The sequence below is a fragment of the Miniopterus natalensis genome, chromosome 17 (genome assembly GCF_054644295.1).
Source record: "Miniopterus natalensis isolate mMinNat1 chromosome 17, mMinNat1.hap1, whole genome shotgun sequence".
In the NCBI taxonomy this organism is placed as follows: Eukaryota; Metazoa; Chordata; class Mammalia; order Chiroptera; family Miniopteridae; genus Miniopterus; species Miniopterus natalensis.
The window spans coordinates 14,774,059-14,788,784 of record NC_142097.1 but is presented as its reverse complement, the minus strand read 5'-3'; the positions used below and the strand labels follow the sequence as shown (position 1 = coordinate 14,788,784).

The 14,726-nt window shown below is 53.9% G+C and overlaps 1 protein-coding gene across 1 annotated transcript in view; it reads left to right on the top strand.

Annotated features, from left to right (window-relative positions):
• The window catches only part of RPH3AL (rabphilin 3A like (without C2 domains)), a 74,080-nt gene extending 61,358 nt beyond the window's left edge, over positions 1-12,722 (top strand). The window contains 3 exon segments of the mRNA XM_016201892.2: positions 10,541-10,654; positions 12,572-12,688; positions 12,691-12,722. Coding sequence (XP_016057378.2) covers positions 10,541-10,654; positions 12,572-12,688; positions 12,691-12,722 — 263 coding nt within the window.
• Positions 12,723-14,726: the final 2,004 nt, after the last annotated feature.

Below are 14,726 nucleotides of genomic sequence, written 5' to 3'. Positions count from 1 at the left end.
TTTATACCAGTAGATCCATTCATTCTTAATGAGCCACAGTTGTGGATTGTAAAATGTTTTATTTTCAGACAGGATTGCTCACTGCCCAGAGACAGCTGTTGCTATGCCACTTTCCTTCTTTCTCCGTTTCTGAGAAATTAGCATTTCCGAAGTTCCTCTGAGCACTCGGCAGCCCTCTCCCACCCACCTCCATTCAGCCCCAGTGTTTCCCCAGCAGGCCCTGGACTTTCCATTTCTGTCACATCAGCCTGGACGTGGTACGTGCACTTCCTGCAGCCTTAGGAGCTGCTGGGTGGGTGCGTCATGTGCCGGGGGCCAGGCTGGCTGAGGCTTGGGGAGGGAGGCAGAGCAGAGCAGGAGGCCTTCCGTGTTGGGAGGTGGGTTGATTGGATCTTTGCCACTGTTCTAGGTTGCAAACTGGCGCCGCAGTGATTCGATCTGGCTTGCTGCTTTAAATCCATTGACAACTTTTTAAAATGTGGAGGATTCTCATTTAAAAGAATATGGAGTCATTCTGGCTTCTTTTTTGAAGTCAGAAGGTCTGCCAATACTGCCTCTCCCTGGAAAAAAGGGACGGGCTAAGTAGCAGCTTCCCTGTTTCACACAGGGCTTGCCGTCTCTGGTTTGCCATAGTCCCCACCCCTCCCTATTGTTTCTGACACTCTTTGCTCATCATCTGGGGTTATTAAAAAGAAAGCAAAATAGTTCTCATTTCCATATCCCCATGAAAAGAGAGAGAATGGAAGTTAGACCAACAGGGACACCTGTTGCAAGAAAAGTAGGCACACTTCCCTGTGGAAGTGAAGGATTCTCCTAGCCAGCCCACTTCACTCACTGGCCTTCCCACCTGACCAGTGGAAGGCAGGAGCTGACCATGTCACATCCGTGTCCCTACTCCTGACCCTAACCCCACAAACCCTGCCCTTAGTGACTTTGCTCCTTCTGAGCCATCACCCCCAGGGCCTCTCCAATAAGAGCTTAAGAAGTTAGGATTTGCAGAGCTGATGTGTTTTACAGGGGAGGCAGGAAAACTTTCTTTTTTTTTAATCCTCACCTTAGGATATTTTTTTCATTGCTTTTCAGAGAGCATGGAAGGGAGAGGAAGAGAGAGAGAAACAGCGATGTGAGAGAGACACATCAACTGGTTGCCTCCTGCATGTGCCCTGACCTGGGCCAGGGATGGAGCCTGCAACCAAGGTACAAGCCCTTGGCCAAAATCGAACCCCAGACCCTTCAGTCCATGGGCCAATGTTCTAACCACTGAGCCAAACCGGCTAGGATGAAAACTTTCATTTTTTGAAGTCCTTCCCCTCTAAGTCCCAGGGAAATGGCGGCCTGGCCACATCCTGTGTGGCTGTGTTTTGAAGGAGAAACCCATCATACTATTTTGTCTTGACCTTCGGAGCCCTTGGTGAAGCTACACACCAACCCAGTGCCGGTGGGTGGGAATGGAGGGGCCTCCCCCAGGCCAGAAGCCCTGGCTTCAAGAAACTGCCTTTGTCCTGCCCCTGCCCCCGCCCCCGCCCCCAGCAGCCTCCTGCCCCTGCCCCTGTCCCCGCCCCCAGCAGCCTCCTGCCCCTGCCCCTGCCCCCGCCCCCGCCCCCAGCAGCCTCCTGCCCCTGCCCCCGCCCCCGCCCCCAGCAGCCCCCTGCCTATCTTGGCTGCTTGGGAATTCATTTCCCAAGAGCAGCAGAAGGCCCTGGTTAGCTACACCACCGAGGTCAGGGGCATGGCTGTCGCTTTGAATTTGTCTAAACCTAATGACAGCCTCAGTTGATTGGTCGATTCCAACTGCAAAATGAGGTCTGGGGGCTCCATGCCCCAGATCTGAGCTGAAATAGGAAAGCAGGGCCCAGCCCCCCTCCCCGCAGTCAGCCTCTGGCTTCGGTTCAGCTCACGTGTGCCAGGCTTGTGCTAGGCTCTGCCTTTACCCTCCCCAGCCACTCACCTGTCTCACCAGGTAAGCCTACAACTTAATTCTGCCCACTGTAGGCTTTTCAGCCTTTGGGGACCTGGGTGAAGTGAATAAACCTGGACCCGCCTGCCCTGTCTGTCTGACTCCAATAAAGCCTTAGGAGATAGCAGTGCTAGCTCCACTCCACTCAGCGACTCCCTCCTGGGGCTCCTGTCAATCACAGGGCGAAGGCGCCGCACAGATGGGGCCAGGCTGGCTTCCCACTGCTGGTCCAGGGCAGCGCAGAGGCTGGGAGGCTCTGTGTCCACCGATCTCCACATAGCCAGGAGGGGCTGCGCCTCCCCTGCCTCGGTTGCCCTGGGTCCAGTCAAACCCCACAGCCCATCCCCACACCCCAGCTCTGAGCACAGACCCCACAGGCCTGAGCAGGGGCTGCTATTCCACCCCAGATGAGGGAACCTGAGGGACAAACCCAGAGGCCCAGAAAGCCAGACCCTAAAGTCATGTGACAGAGAGGCCTGGGGGAAGAGAGACAGAGATGCAGAGAGATGAGACTGGAGAGTGAGAAACTGACAAAAACAGAGAAAGAGGAACCAAGAGACAAACCCAAGAAGACTCAGAACACAGAGACACAGAGACACACGAGAGAGGGAAAGTAAGACAGACACGCAAAGGCAGAGAATTTTTTTTTTAAAAACCATCGGCAAGAGAAACACGAAGCAACAAAGGAAGAAACAAAGGCACAGAAACAGAAAGGAGAGAGAAGGAACTAACTAACGGAGGCACAGTTTGCATCCCAGCAAAGGAGTAGGCAGGAGGTGTGCCCTTGCTTGGTTTCATTTCCCCCGTTAAGTCAGAAGCAATAACCTGCCAGAGAGAAACTGTGCAGAGCACACCTAAACCAAACTGGCCCCTATCCCTTAAGTCCCTGAGCCCAGAGCCTCTCTTTTGAGCCAGCAGGGCTGTCCTGACCCCAGAGCAGCCCACCTCTGGCCTTTGACTTTCCTATGCTCTGTCAGGGATGCCGGGGCCCACACCGGCCCCAGCATTTCTACCTGTAAATCAAGCCCATCTTTAAATTCCATCCCTTCCAGGAAGGCTTCCCTGACTTCCCCTCTTCCTGAACACTCGCTGGCTCTCCAGAGCATCGTGTTCTCTCTGAGGGGAACTATTCTTATCTTCCATCCATCCATCTCCTGTTCTATCTGGAGCACCTCGAGCAAGGACAGGACCACAGGGTTTGGTGCTGGAGACCACATCACTATTGATTTGAGGATCTGTCTTCATTATCCGGTGCCTCCTGTCTGTGAGCCTGAAGGAGGGAGTTAATTAAAATCAATGGTGAATGAATAAATGAGCACAGAAAACCCTCCATTCTCCAGCTCTTCATTCCCAGCCTGGTCTGGGCTGTCCCTGCCAATGTCCCCTTTGGCAGCCTGAAAGGGGGACCAAGGAAGTGACCCTCCCACCTCAAAGATAAAGAAATGAGACTCAGGGTGGTCAGGCAGAGAGGGAGGCTGTAAGCCTCTCTGGCTGCCACCTGGCCATCCCTTTGAGGACAGTTTCCCTGGCTTTGGGGCCACCTTTCTTTGTGCAGACCCTGACTCTCCAGAGCCTGGAAGAGTGTTTCCAAAACAAAGGAAGGACCTGTTCCTCTGGCTGGGCCTCAGCTCGGGTTTGGAAGAAGAGCAGGCTCTGCGTGAACAGTGCTCTCCCTGCTGCCCCAGGGCCCACTCAGCCTGTGTCCATGGCAACTGGCCTCAGACCGCCCCTCCCCCCAGCAGCCTGTCGCTGGCTCAGGCTGAGGCCACCAGCTGCCTGGCTCGGCCCATTGGAGTGTCCTTCAGAGGGAGGCTGGAGGAGGCGCCTGCCTGGTGGAAAGGCCAGCCCTTCTGGAGACAGAGCTGGCTCGCCACCGTCCAGTCCTCCTGTCTCTGCACAGGGCCCTGCCCTTTCCTGGCGCGGGTCCTGAGTGCCCGCCTGGCCCAAGGCCCGGCCTCGGGGGCTGAGGGAAGGAGCCAGATGCGCATTAGGATGCGGCCCCAACCTTGAGTGGTTCCAGGACCAGTTGGGGACGTCAAGGCAGGCATTTGTAGGAAGAGATTCAGTGCCAGATGCGGCCTGAGAGGGGCCAGAAGAGCTGCCCAGCAGTAATGGGGAGAGCGAGTGAGGGCCTGTCGCCCGCCTTCCTCCCCAGGCTGGAGAGACTTTTCAGTAGAGGCACAATTCGAGGGGGTCCCTGGAAGATGAATCGGAGTCAGATTTTTAAAAATATTTATAGGCTTGCCCTGGCCGGGTGGCTCAGCTGGTTGGAGCATCGTCCATGCACCAAAAAGGCTGTGGGTTTAGTTCCCGGTCAGGGCACATGCTCAGGTTGCAAGTTCGAACCCTGGTCAGGGTGAGTACAGGAGGCAACCAATTGATGTCTCTCTCACATAGATGTTTCTGTCTCTCTTTCTCTCTCCCTTCCTCTCTCTCTAAAACCAATAAAAACATGCTCAGGTGAGGATTAAAATATATATACCTTTATAGGCTTGTATAGCTTTTTAAACTTGCAGTGCCCTCTGTCCTCCTTGAGCTTACTTTATTGGTAGTTACTATTGTCCATTTTTCAGATGAGAAGATTGAGGTTCAGAGAGATGAAAGTATTTGCCCAGGAGCATTCAGGACAGGGCCAGAACTCAACCCTAGATGTTGGGAGTGAACAGAAGTCTTTCTCTCCTGCATTGAGGCCCCTGCTCCGATGGGAAAGGGGCCCAGAGAGAAACCCAGAAAGGGCGTTTAGGGGAAACAGAGTAAACCAGTCTGCCTGGAGGGGAGGACTTGGGCGGGAGCGGAGCCACTAAGGTGAGGCTGGGCGGTGGGTGCCCTGCATACCAGCTGAGGAGGAAAGAGCAGGGATTCCAGTGAGAGACAGGCCTGGGTTCAGATCCCAGATCGGCCTCCAAACAGCCTTGGAAGGCATCTGGTGCCCTCAGCATCCTCGGAGGCACAAGTTGGGAAAATAAGCTCCCTCGGAGAAAGTGAGTCCACCCCTATGAGGTTGGCCTGGGCACCGAACACCGTGACCCCAGAGGCAAGCCCTGTGCCAAGGGGTGCGGACCATGAGCTCAGGATGCCCCCTCAAGTAAAACAGATCCCGTTTATCAGGCATCTATCATGTGCCAGGCACTGCCTGTGTTACCTCTTTTAATGCTCACAGCACAGAAAGGGACCCGTCACCCCCCATTTCATGGGTGGACCTGCTGAACACAGAGAGGTGGAGAAACTGGCCCCAAATCACACAGCTGGGAAGTAGCAGAGCCAGGACATGACTTGGGTCTGTCTGACTCAGAACTGGTGCCTCTTCACCACCCTACACTTCCCTTTTGCTGCCACCAAATAGAGTCCAGACTTGCCACCAGGCAGTAGGATTTCAGGCTGCAGGCCCAGCCCTCACCAGTCTCAGTGGAGACAACTCTGGGGCCCTTCTCCAGAGCCATGCCAGCCTGGTGGGCTGGGTAAGGCTAATTGGGGATGTCTATGCATTCCCTGCCTTATTATCTTTCCTATACATTAAAAAAAATTTTGTTGTTTTTAGTATGCAAAATTTTCCACCATCTGCTTTGCCATGGCAGAATGTTTGCTGAAAATATCTCTCTTCCTCTCTAATTCTCATAATTTCTGGGGGCTTTGGGAGCCTCCAAGCAGAGCAGCAGCAGCTCCCAAGTGCTTCCCGAGCTCACAGGCTGCCGATTGTCCCTGTGCCAGGCAGGTGGATGTTGTGTGGCCCAAAAGTCACATCTCCCCACCTCACAACTACATGGGCTTTGGGGTCTCTCCAGTGGTGGAACAAAGCTGACCTGAGATGAATCCTAGAATCCTGGGTTGGCCTCCTTTTGTGTGTGATGAAACCCTGAGAGGTGCCCAGGTTCACAAAGAGAGGTGTAGGCAGAGCAGAGCCAGGAAGCAGGTCCCCCAAATCCCAGTGCAGGGCTATAAGGTCCAGTAGCCAGTATCCTGCCTGTCCTCTGGACTGTCCCAGGCAAGGTGTCTCCACAGGACTGCAGCTGCCACCCCTGTCCTTTCAGGCAGTCTGGAAAGACTTTCCAAAAGGGAAGGCTTCCCCCCACCTTCATGTGCCAAAACTCTGAGTTTCCATGGTGACAGTCAAATTGCAGATCCATCCAAGAGTGAGCCGGGGTGGGGGGGAAAGCTGGCCTCTCCCCAGAGAAGTGGGCATGGCTGGTGCTGGTTTTCATTCTCTGCAGCGGACAGCTCTTCTGGGGCATGATGAGAATGCCAGGTCCCCAACCAAGTGGTCCAGGGGCTCACGCCACTGGAGGGGAAGGCCCTCCGTCTTCCCCGCCTCCTGGCAAAGCCCAGCTGGATCCATTTGGTGATGCCTCCTGGGGGAAGCTCTCGGGACAGTCTCCCTCCTGGTGTTTTCCCATCTCCAATTTGAAAAGTCAGACGTGGACAGAAATACAAGCATTCACCCCCGAGCCATCCTAGACTCAACCTTTGGGGAATTAGAGGGGGAAAAAAATCAGCCTTCAGACACACAGTGTTTCGTTGAGGATGGAAGAGCAAGGGCCAGAAGATTTATGAGCCTAAACGCTTTGTTAATAGACCTGGAAGATTTACGATAGCAGCTGCTGTGCAGGGAGAAAGGTGGCGACAGCAACCGAATGGCAAATTAGCCAAGGTTTGGGTTTCACAAAGCCCTCCCAGCAGAGGCCTGGCCCCCTGGCTCGAAATCCCAGACAATGGGCACGGATGCTCAAGCCAAGGGGGTGCCTCCGAAGGAAATGAGTCTTGTCAACTGGCTGCTTCTCTGCTCTGTGATGCCTTAGTGAGCTCATTGTCATCTGGGGTCATCTGCCCCTTCCGTGCCTGCAGCCCTTTGGGGTCTATAAAAGGAGACAGAGAACGAGCCGAGGGACTGTCACTTGAGAAGGTCTTATTTTTTTTGAAACCTTGTGCACATAGGCGCCACATGGGATCTAGGCAACGGGGCAGCCGAACCCACCTCCAGGGTGGATGCTTTGGACAAGGCATACCCCTCACAACAAAAACGACGCTCCCAGTAATTCAAACCCGTGCCCGCTCCCAGTCATACACTGTGACCAGGGAGGGCAGATGACAGAAGGGGAGGAAGGGGAAGAAATGTGATGAATGAGCTTGCCACTGTAACCCCGGTCCTGGGACATCCTTCCCCAGGTCTCCTTTGAGTTGTGGGTATTTTGTGCTTTGGGGCATCTGCCCATTAGCACCAAAGGATCCTGGCATTATTTTAACACCATGGAGCCCCATGTCCCCCCTGCCCCAGGTTTGTGAAGATCCCGCATATCAAGCAGGGAAGAGACGGAATACTGCAGGTCAGAAGGGGTGACTAGATTATCCTTAAGCATCTCTGCCAGAGCGATGGGGAGACTAGTGTGAGATCAGTCACAGTCACCGTGCTCTCCCAAGGGACTCCCGCTGCTTAGCAGGCTGCTGGCCCCCACCCCTGCTGCTGCGGGAGGCAGCGGGCAGAATCCTCCCTGAAGCCTGCGCGCCTGCCTCCTGCCCACCTCCCACTCCCTCTCTCTGCAGACCCGTGGGGTTGGTGTTTAGTCAGTCAGTGAGTCAAAAATACGTAAATGCTTATAGAACCGACACCAATTAAGTCCTGTCTCAGTGGAATCATGATCAAAGACAAGCAATTGCAAAGTAAGTCAGGCCTTTCCTTGCATTTCTCAAATACTGTGAAAGGGAGCATAGGGACCACCACCCCTCCCAGTCCCTGTCTCCCCTTGATTCTATATCACAAAAGTCCAAGAAGCCTTCCTTGAGGGCAGGGGCAGAAAAGGCCAAATCCTTGAGCAGACAAAAGAATAGCTGGCGACAATCAGGTTAGCGTCGCTCTTGCGCCACCCACGTGGATCAGGCTCTGTGAAAGGAGACTCACACCAGCCTGATTCGGGGTGCAGTTTGGCTCCTGCCCACGAGGGCCCCTCGGTTCTGCAGGGGGAAACACACACACAAACATGTACAGCAGAAAGTGGTTGGTGCAGTTGTAGCAGAATGCACAGGGCATTCCGCCAGCCTTGCACGGGTGATGGGTAGGGCTTCCTGGAGGAGGTGGTATCTGCCTGAACCAGGAGAAAAGCAATGGGTAGGGCATTCTGGGCAGAGGGGAGTGAGCCACTGCCGGAGATGCTAACTGGCAGTTTGGCAGGAGCTCCAAGCCACTGGGGCTTTAGGACCCTGGGGTAGGAGAGCAAGTTGTGTGGGATGGGGTTGAACAAGTAGACAAGGAAGGGTCAGGAGCTTGGGCTTGACCCTGGAGATTATGAGGGGCCTTTGAAGAGGGGTAACTAGGACTCGTGTCTTAGCTGGAGCATCCCGGGCTGTGCAGGGGGGAAGGGGAGAGATGCCTACAGGTGGGGCCAGGTGGGAGGTTATCACAGGAATCCAGGCTGGAGACAGTGAGGCTTTGAGCTCAGCACTGATTCAAGGACCGTTTAGGAGGTGAAACTGTCTGAGAGAGAAGAACCAATTAGTCATGAGAGCTTCACAAAGCACCTACTATGTGCCAGCCACTGTGCAATGGAAGCACAAGATTGAGAATCCCTTAGAGCTGAAATGGTTGGTCAGCTCCAATCCTCTGGTTGCTTGGTCTGTGACCTGTGACTGCCTTTAGCTGGCAGGTGACACAGGCTGAAGTCATGAAGGCTTTTCAGAAGGCTCTCTAGATCCAAGTGGAAGCTACGTGGCAGAGGTCCTGCCATTGCCCCCCCCCCCCCCCCCCCCAGTGCCCATAGCAGTGCCTTTCTTCCCTAACTGACCGGGCTCTTCTTCCTGCTGGGTGTTAATGCAGCCTCGGGCTTCTCTGCACGCCGCTCACATGAAACCTCTTAGCCACCCTTGGTGTAGATCAATTTTGTTTCTACTCTCACTTCCCACCAAATGGGTCCCTGTGGCTCAGGGTTGTTTGGCAGATTGACTAAGACAGTGGTCACTAGGTACCTAGCACAGTGCCTGGTAGAAAGAGCTCAGCCCCTCCTAACCTCCGTCCAGAATTAACACGTTGCATTCCCGGCATCGAACACACTGGCTCTTACCCCATCCGCTAAGTTAGTCACCTATGAGGGCTGCTTCCCCGTGGGAGCCGCCTCCTTGTAATCCCAGATCTTTCTGTACAGTTGTACTTGTTATAACTACATCATTTAATTAAATGTCATGTAAATTGATGAAAAGAGTCAGAAAAGAGAAAAAGTTGTCTCATTAAAACCAGGACTTTGGGAAGTTTTGATAGAAGCCACTTGCTTAAAATAGCTATTGAATTAGATGTGGGCAGGACAACTGTAACAGACAGGAGAAAGAAACAGAAAAGTAGAAGATTCTGCCCTCATCTTGCTTCGCCCGTCTTTAAGCTCCAATATGGGAATCACAGCCAAACACGCATGCAGTTGAGATAGGAAAGACCATGTGGCCCAGCGGTGTGGCTCAGTGGATTGAGCGCCGACCTGTGCACCAGCAGGTCACCGGTCCAATTCTCAGGGCACGTGCCTGGGTTGTGAGCTTGGTCCCCAGTAGGGGGCATGCAGGAGGCAGCCGGTTGATGCTCCTCTCATATCTATATTTCTATCTCTCCTCTCTCTTTCTCTCTAAAAAAATCAATAAAAACATATTTTTGAAAAGACCATGTGGACCCAATTCCGAAGAAGCACCCAAACTCTACATCAAAGGATTGGTGAATGGATGTACATTTTTATGCTTAAAATTAAAACAGAATATTTAACGTAAATATATTCTGTATTATGCTCCCACCGGTGACAAACCAGCCAAATATGGTCCCATTTAGTCCAGAAAAGAGGCTTTCTACCTCGGTGGGTGTTCACTGTGAGGGCTTTCCTCCTCTCCTCTCTCCTGGGATTCCAGACCCATCCGCCCGGCTCCCTTCTGCATTCACAGACCCCACTGGGAATCACTGGATGAACTGGGATGAGAGCCCAGGCCGGCTGGCTCCCAGGTCAGTTCTTCCCGTGGAATCAGAGTGGTTAGGAACACAGGCTGTGGAGCCAGACTGCCAGGGTTAAAATCCTGGCTCCTCCACTTACTACCTTGTGCAAGTGCCTCAGTTTCCTCACCTGTAAAATGGGGATAATGCTGTTTCCCACCTGACAGGGCCGTTCCTAAATTTCAGTGAGTTAGCACATATAATATAAAGTGCCTGGAGCATTCCATAAGGGTCAGGGAGGACTGGAATTGCTGTGACTACAGAGCATTGTGGCTTTCGGCATGGCCAGGTGCAGGCTCAGAGCAGTGGTGCCTTCACCAGGGGGCATAATCGGCTCCTAACACAGGGAACCGGTGACTTGTGGAGATGGCTGGCCAGGGGGTGAGCCCTCCCTGCTGGTACTGGTCACACTGGGCCTGAGTGCCAGCCCCCTCACACCAGGACTCACTTCTTTGTCAGAAAGGAGTAGCCTTCTGTCCCCATCCCCAGGCCATTGTTTCCATGCCCCAAACACATGGGCCAGCTGAGGTTCTGTGCCACCTTGTCTGGCAGAAGGGAAGCCTGGCCCCCTCTGTCCAACATGCCTGCTGGTGGTGACCAGTAGGGGTGACCTTCTGTGCTGGTGTCTGTCCTTTCAGTGGTTTCCAGTGACAGTGACAGCGACTCGGATCTCAGCTCCTCCAGCCTGGAGGACAGATTCCCGCCCACTAGAGTCAGAGACCTGAAAGGCGACAAATCCTGCGGGGAATCGGGTAAGCACACTGCTGGCTTCTGAAGCTCCAGGTGCAGGTGGCTTTGCTGCCTCCTTGGGCCTCTGCTCCCCAGGTGTCTGCGGGGTTGCCCTGGATCAGGAAGGAGAAGTGGGCCTGGGGCTGGGACGACTAGGAGTTAAAGTCTTAGCACCACCGAAGAGCAGGGCGGAAAGGAGGCTCAGGGGTATATTCAGTGGGGTCGGGGGGCAGGCTCAGGGGCCTCCCTGGCCCTCGGCCTGCGCACCTGGGCTTCCTCGCCCCGCTCCCTGTGACCATCCCAAATGAGATTCTGCCCTGTGAACGATGAGACTGTGGAAGTCAGGTACAGAATTCTCTGGACCAGCTCAGCTCTGCCATAAGACTGCAGTGGGACCCCAATAAGTACTATGACCTCTTGGGCCTCTGTTTTCTGGTAGCACAAAAGGGATGGAGCAGGTGATCTCCAAAGCTCCTTCTGAATTTACCATCTCTGAGCTCTCCTCTGTGACCCTGCCATTTGAAAGACAATTAACTGGGGCCTTGAGGCTGGTGCAGACAAGGCCTGCGGGATACGTTTTCCTCTCTTTTAAATACCCAAAGGTCCTTCCTCAGAAAAGGACCAGCTTCATTTAGGGCTATTCCAGAGGTTAGAACTAGGATATCTGAAAGTCTGTTCAGGAGGCTGATTTCAATACATGAGAAAGCTTGGTAACTGCTCCAAACTGGAACAAAATTTCTCAGGATGCTGTTCCGGGAGAAGGCTGGATGATCAGCCAGAGCTGATTGGAAAGAGTCCTGCTGGGGATGACAGTTTGGGCTAGATCAGAGATGGCAAGTGCCTGGCACACGTGCTTGTACTTCCACTCCTGTGCCGTGGCAGGCATCACTAGTTGATCGTGATGCACTTTCCCGCAGAGCCTGATGTGGCCTCAGAATCCTTCTCGGCGCAGTTTTCCAAGTGGTCAGTATCAATACGAAATGATGCAAGAGATGAAACTGTCCCTGGACTAGGTGATCTCCTAGGCCTCTCGGGCCAAAGGTCCTATCTTAGGAAAGTGTAAAGGAAACTTACACCAGCCTTGGTTTCCAGAGCAAGTTCTACGCTCCCCTCGCCTCTCCCACCGGAGCTCTTGTCCCCTCCCTTCCCACCAGCTCTCAGCTATGACCAAGTGGGTCTCGTGGGTAGGAAAAGACGGATTTCAGTATCACAGGCCCCAGTTCTGCTCTCTTGGCCGGGCAAGGACCAACACACATATCTGAGTGAGGGTCCTTGAGTTAGTAAAGGCAGCAATGAATACGCATTGAGTTCCCTGAAATATAAACCCTTCCCCCACCCGCACCCTCATTCTTTGAAGGCAGGAAAAATTCCTCCTTGCTGTCAATTTTCTCTTTTTTTCTTTTTTTTAAATATATCTTTATTGATTTCAGAGAGAGGAAAGAAGAGGGAGAGAGGGAGAGAGAGAAACATCAATGATGAGAGAGTCATTGATCGGCTGCCTCCTGCACGCCCCCGACTGGGGATCGAGCCCGCAACCCGGGCATGTGCCCTGACCGGGAATCGAACCCTGATCGCCTGGATCCTAGGTCGATGCTCAACCGCTGAGCCATGCCCGGCTGGGCTTGCTGTCAATTGTCATGTTGGTGACTTTATTTGTTCCTTAGTGCATCGATCCAAGGGCCCATTTGATGGCCTTTATATATCGTGGACCAATCAGCAGTGCCAGAGGGTGGGGTCACACTAGACCATGGCAGCCATGTGGGGGCAGGGGGTGGTTCCCAGGGTAAGGGGCTCTGAGCAGGCAGTCCCATAGCCGCCCATCACAGATCTGAATTAGAAGGCTCTCCATCAGCTCGTTGTCAGGCTGAAATCATCCCTGTGTCTCAGTTTAAGGTCCAAAGGGCCCAGAACTATCTGAGCTCACATATGGTCTCTTGCAGGTGGCATCATGGAGTCCCCCAAGATGGAGCTCGCCCACCCACCCAGCCACCTGTCGGGGAGCCAGAGCAGCCTGGCCAGTGAGACCGGGACAGGCTCTGCAGACCCACAGAGGGGCACCCCACCCTTGCCGGACCCAAAGGGCCTCAGTGAGTACCCAGCCACTTCCTCTAACCCCACCACCACCTCTTCCTCTTCAGCTCCCCCTCCCCCAGGGCCCTCCTCCTCTCCCACTCAGTCCTCCCCTGCACCCCCCAACCCCCCACCCCGTTAGTATTCTGGCAAGGAGCTCTCCTTCCCTGCTGTCACCTCCATTTCATTCCCAAAGGTCAAGCTGTCACCAGGAAGGTGCCCCGCCTCTGCTCACCCTATAGTGGCCTTTTTTTCTCTCCCCCAAAGGCAAAAGGCACACCTGGGCGAGTCCCCGCTGTTGATGTGGCCCCGATGAGCCCCTCTGCCTGCCCTAGGCAGCGGCCTCTCTGGTGCATGGAGCAGGCTTTCCAGTTGGAAGAGACTGAGAGAGCGCATGCGCACCCACGATGGGCCAGACCCTCCCTGGCTCCTTCCTGGCTCCTTCTTGACCAGCCCTGGAGGCCTCACATCCCACCCTGCCGGATGTGACTGCTGACTCAGCAAACCAGTGTTTGGGGGGGGCGGAGTCTGCTTCCCCCGACTCAGTGCCTTTCTGCACCCCTTCTCTTCTGGGGGCCCCCCTCTCACACCCGCCCCCAGCCATTCCACCCAGCCCCGACCTTTATTTATTGTCCACCCCTGACCCCTCTCGTTCTACCCCATGTTTATTTCAAGTTGGCTCTCATCTTGGGTTGGGCTGAAGAGCCTTCAGACCCACCTTGTGGGGGCCCCCCACATGCACTGCAGTTTCCGAGGGCACCCGGAGGGTTTCTCGTGTTTGTATTAATGGGAGAGGTGCAGCCTGAGCATTGCCCTTCAGAGCTGAGCTTGGCCCAGAGCAGGCTCGCCCACCCTTCCCCTCTGCTGTAGCTCCGGGAGGTGGGAGCAGCACCCTCCCCTTGCTCGGGGGGCCCAGGAGCTGCTGCTGGCACCTGGCTCTCTCTGGCTTCCTGGAACCCTCCGTTGGCCTCCCTGGGTTCTCTTGGCCTCTCCCCAGCTGTGGAGCTGAGAAGGGTTCTGGTGAAGGCTGAGAATTCACTCACTAAAGAGCAGCCTTCAGCCGTGTCCCCAGCTGGGGCCTAAGGCTCCCCTAAGCCATTAATTCACTTCTCTTCAGTAGGTTCAGTTTGGCATGAAAAATACTTAATTCAAAGCACAGGCAGATGCTTCTGGAAAATCCTTCCCTGAAGAGAGAGAGAGTGTGCGTTTGTGTGTGTGCATTGTTGTATGTACCCTCCCATCTTCCCCCTACCCCCAGGGCCTCCCTCCCCCACACCCCATCCTCGAAGGGCCTCCTCTCCAGGCTCTCAGGCCCCCACCATTAGCTTTTTTGCCACTGCAGCTGGCAGATGGTAAAAAACTCATTGCTTCCCTGTACGAGTTATGCTTCAGAATAAAAATAAAGATTAGGATTTGCATTGAGCCAGTGTGTTGATCAAAAGACCACAGTTGCTGTGCTTCTGAGATGATTGATTGCTGGGACACAGAATGAGTTATACAGACTTACGTGTACATATGTAAAAATGTTTATCGAATGAAAGAGGCCTTCTGGTTAAATATAGTGGGCTGAACCATATTTCCCCTGCCCCCCCCCCCCCAAACCCCCGCTAAAATGGCACAAAGGAATGAAAATGGCATCGACCACAAAGACAAAAGATAGGCAAGGAGATGGCAGCAAATAAGAAAGCTCTGAAAATTTCGGGAGACAGAGAGTATAGCTTTAGGGCCAGCTTTCACTACTCCCCAAAATGTCTATAAGAGAGAAAGCCAGCTGTGAACAAGCCCATTTGCTCTGCAGAAGCCCCCAAATGCCTAGAGTTTGGAGGGGCCAGGTATCCCTAAGGTGGAAGTTCAGGATGGGTATGAAAATAGTATTGCGTAGAAGAAGTGGTTAAACACCCCCCCAAGTCCCTTCTCCCAGCACTCATGGCCTGTGACTGCCCTGCCCTTCCCTAACCCTGGTAGAAGATTGGTTTACTGCTGGCCAAGGTTGAACTAGAAAGATTCTGGATTGGGACCCTAAGT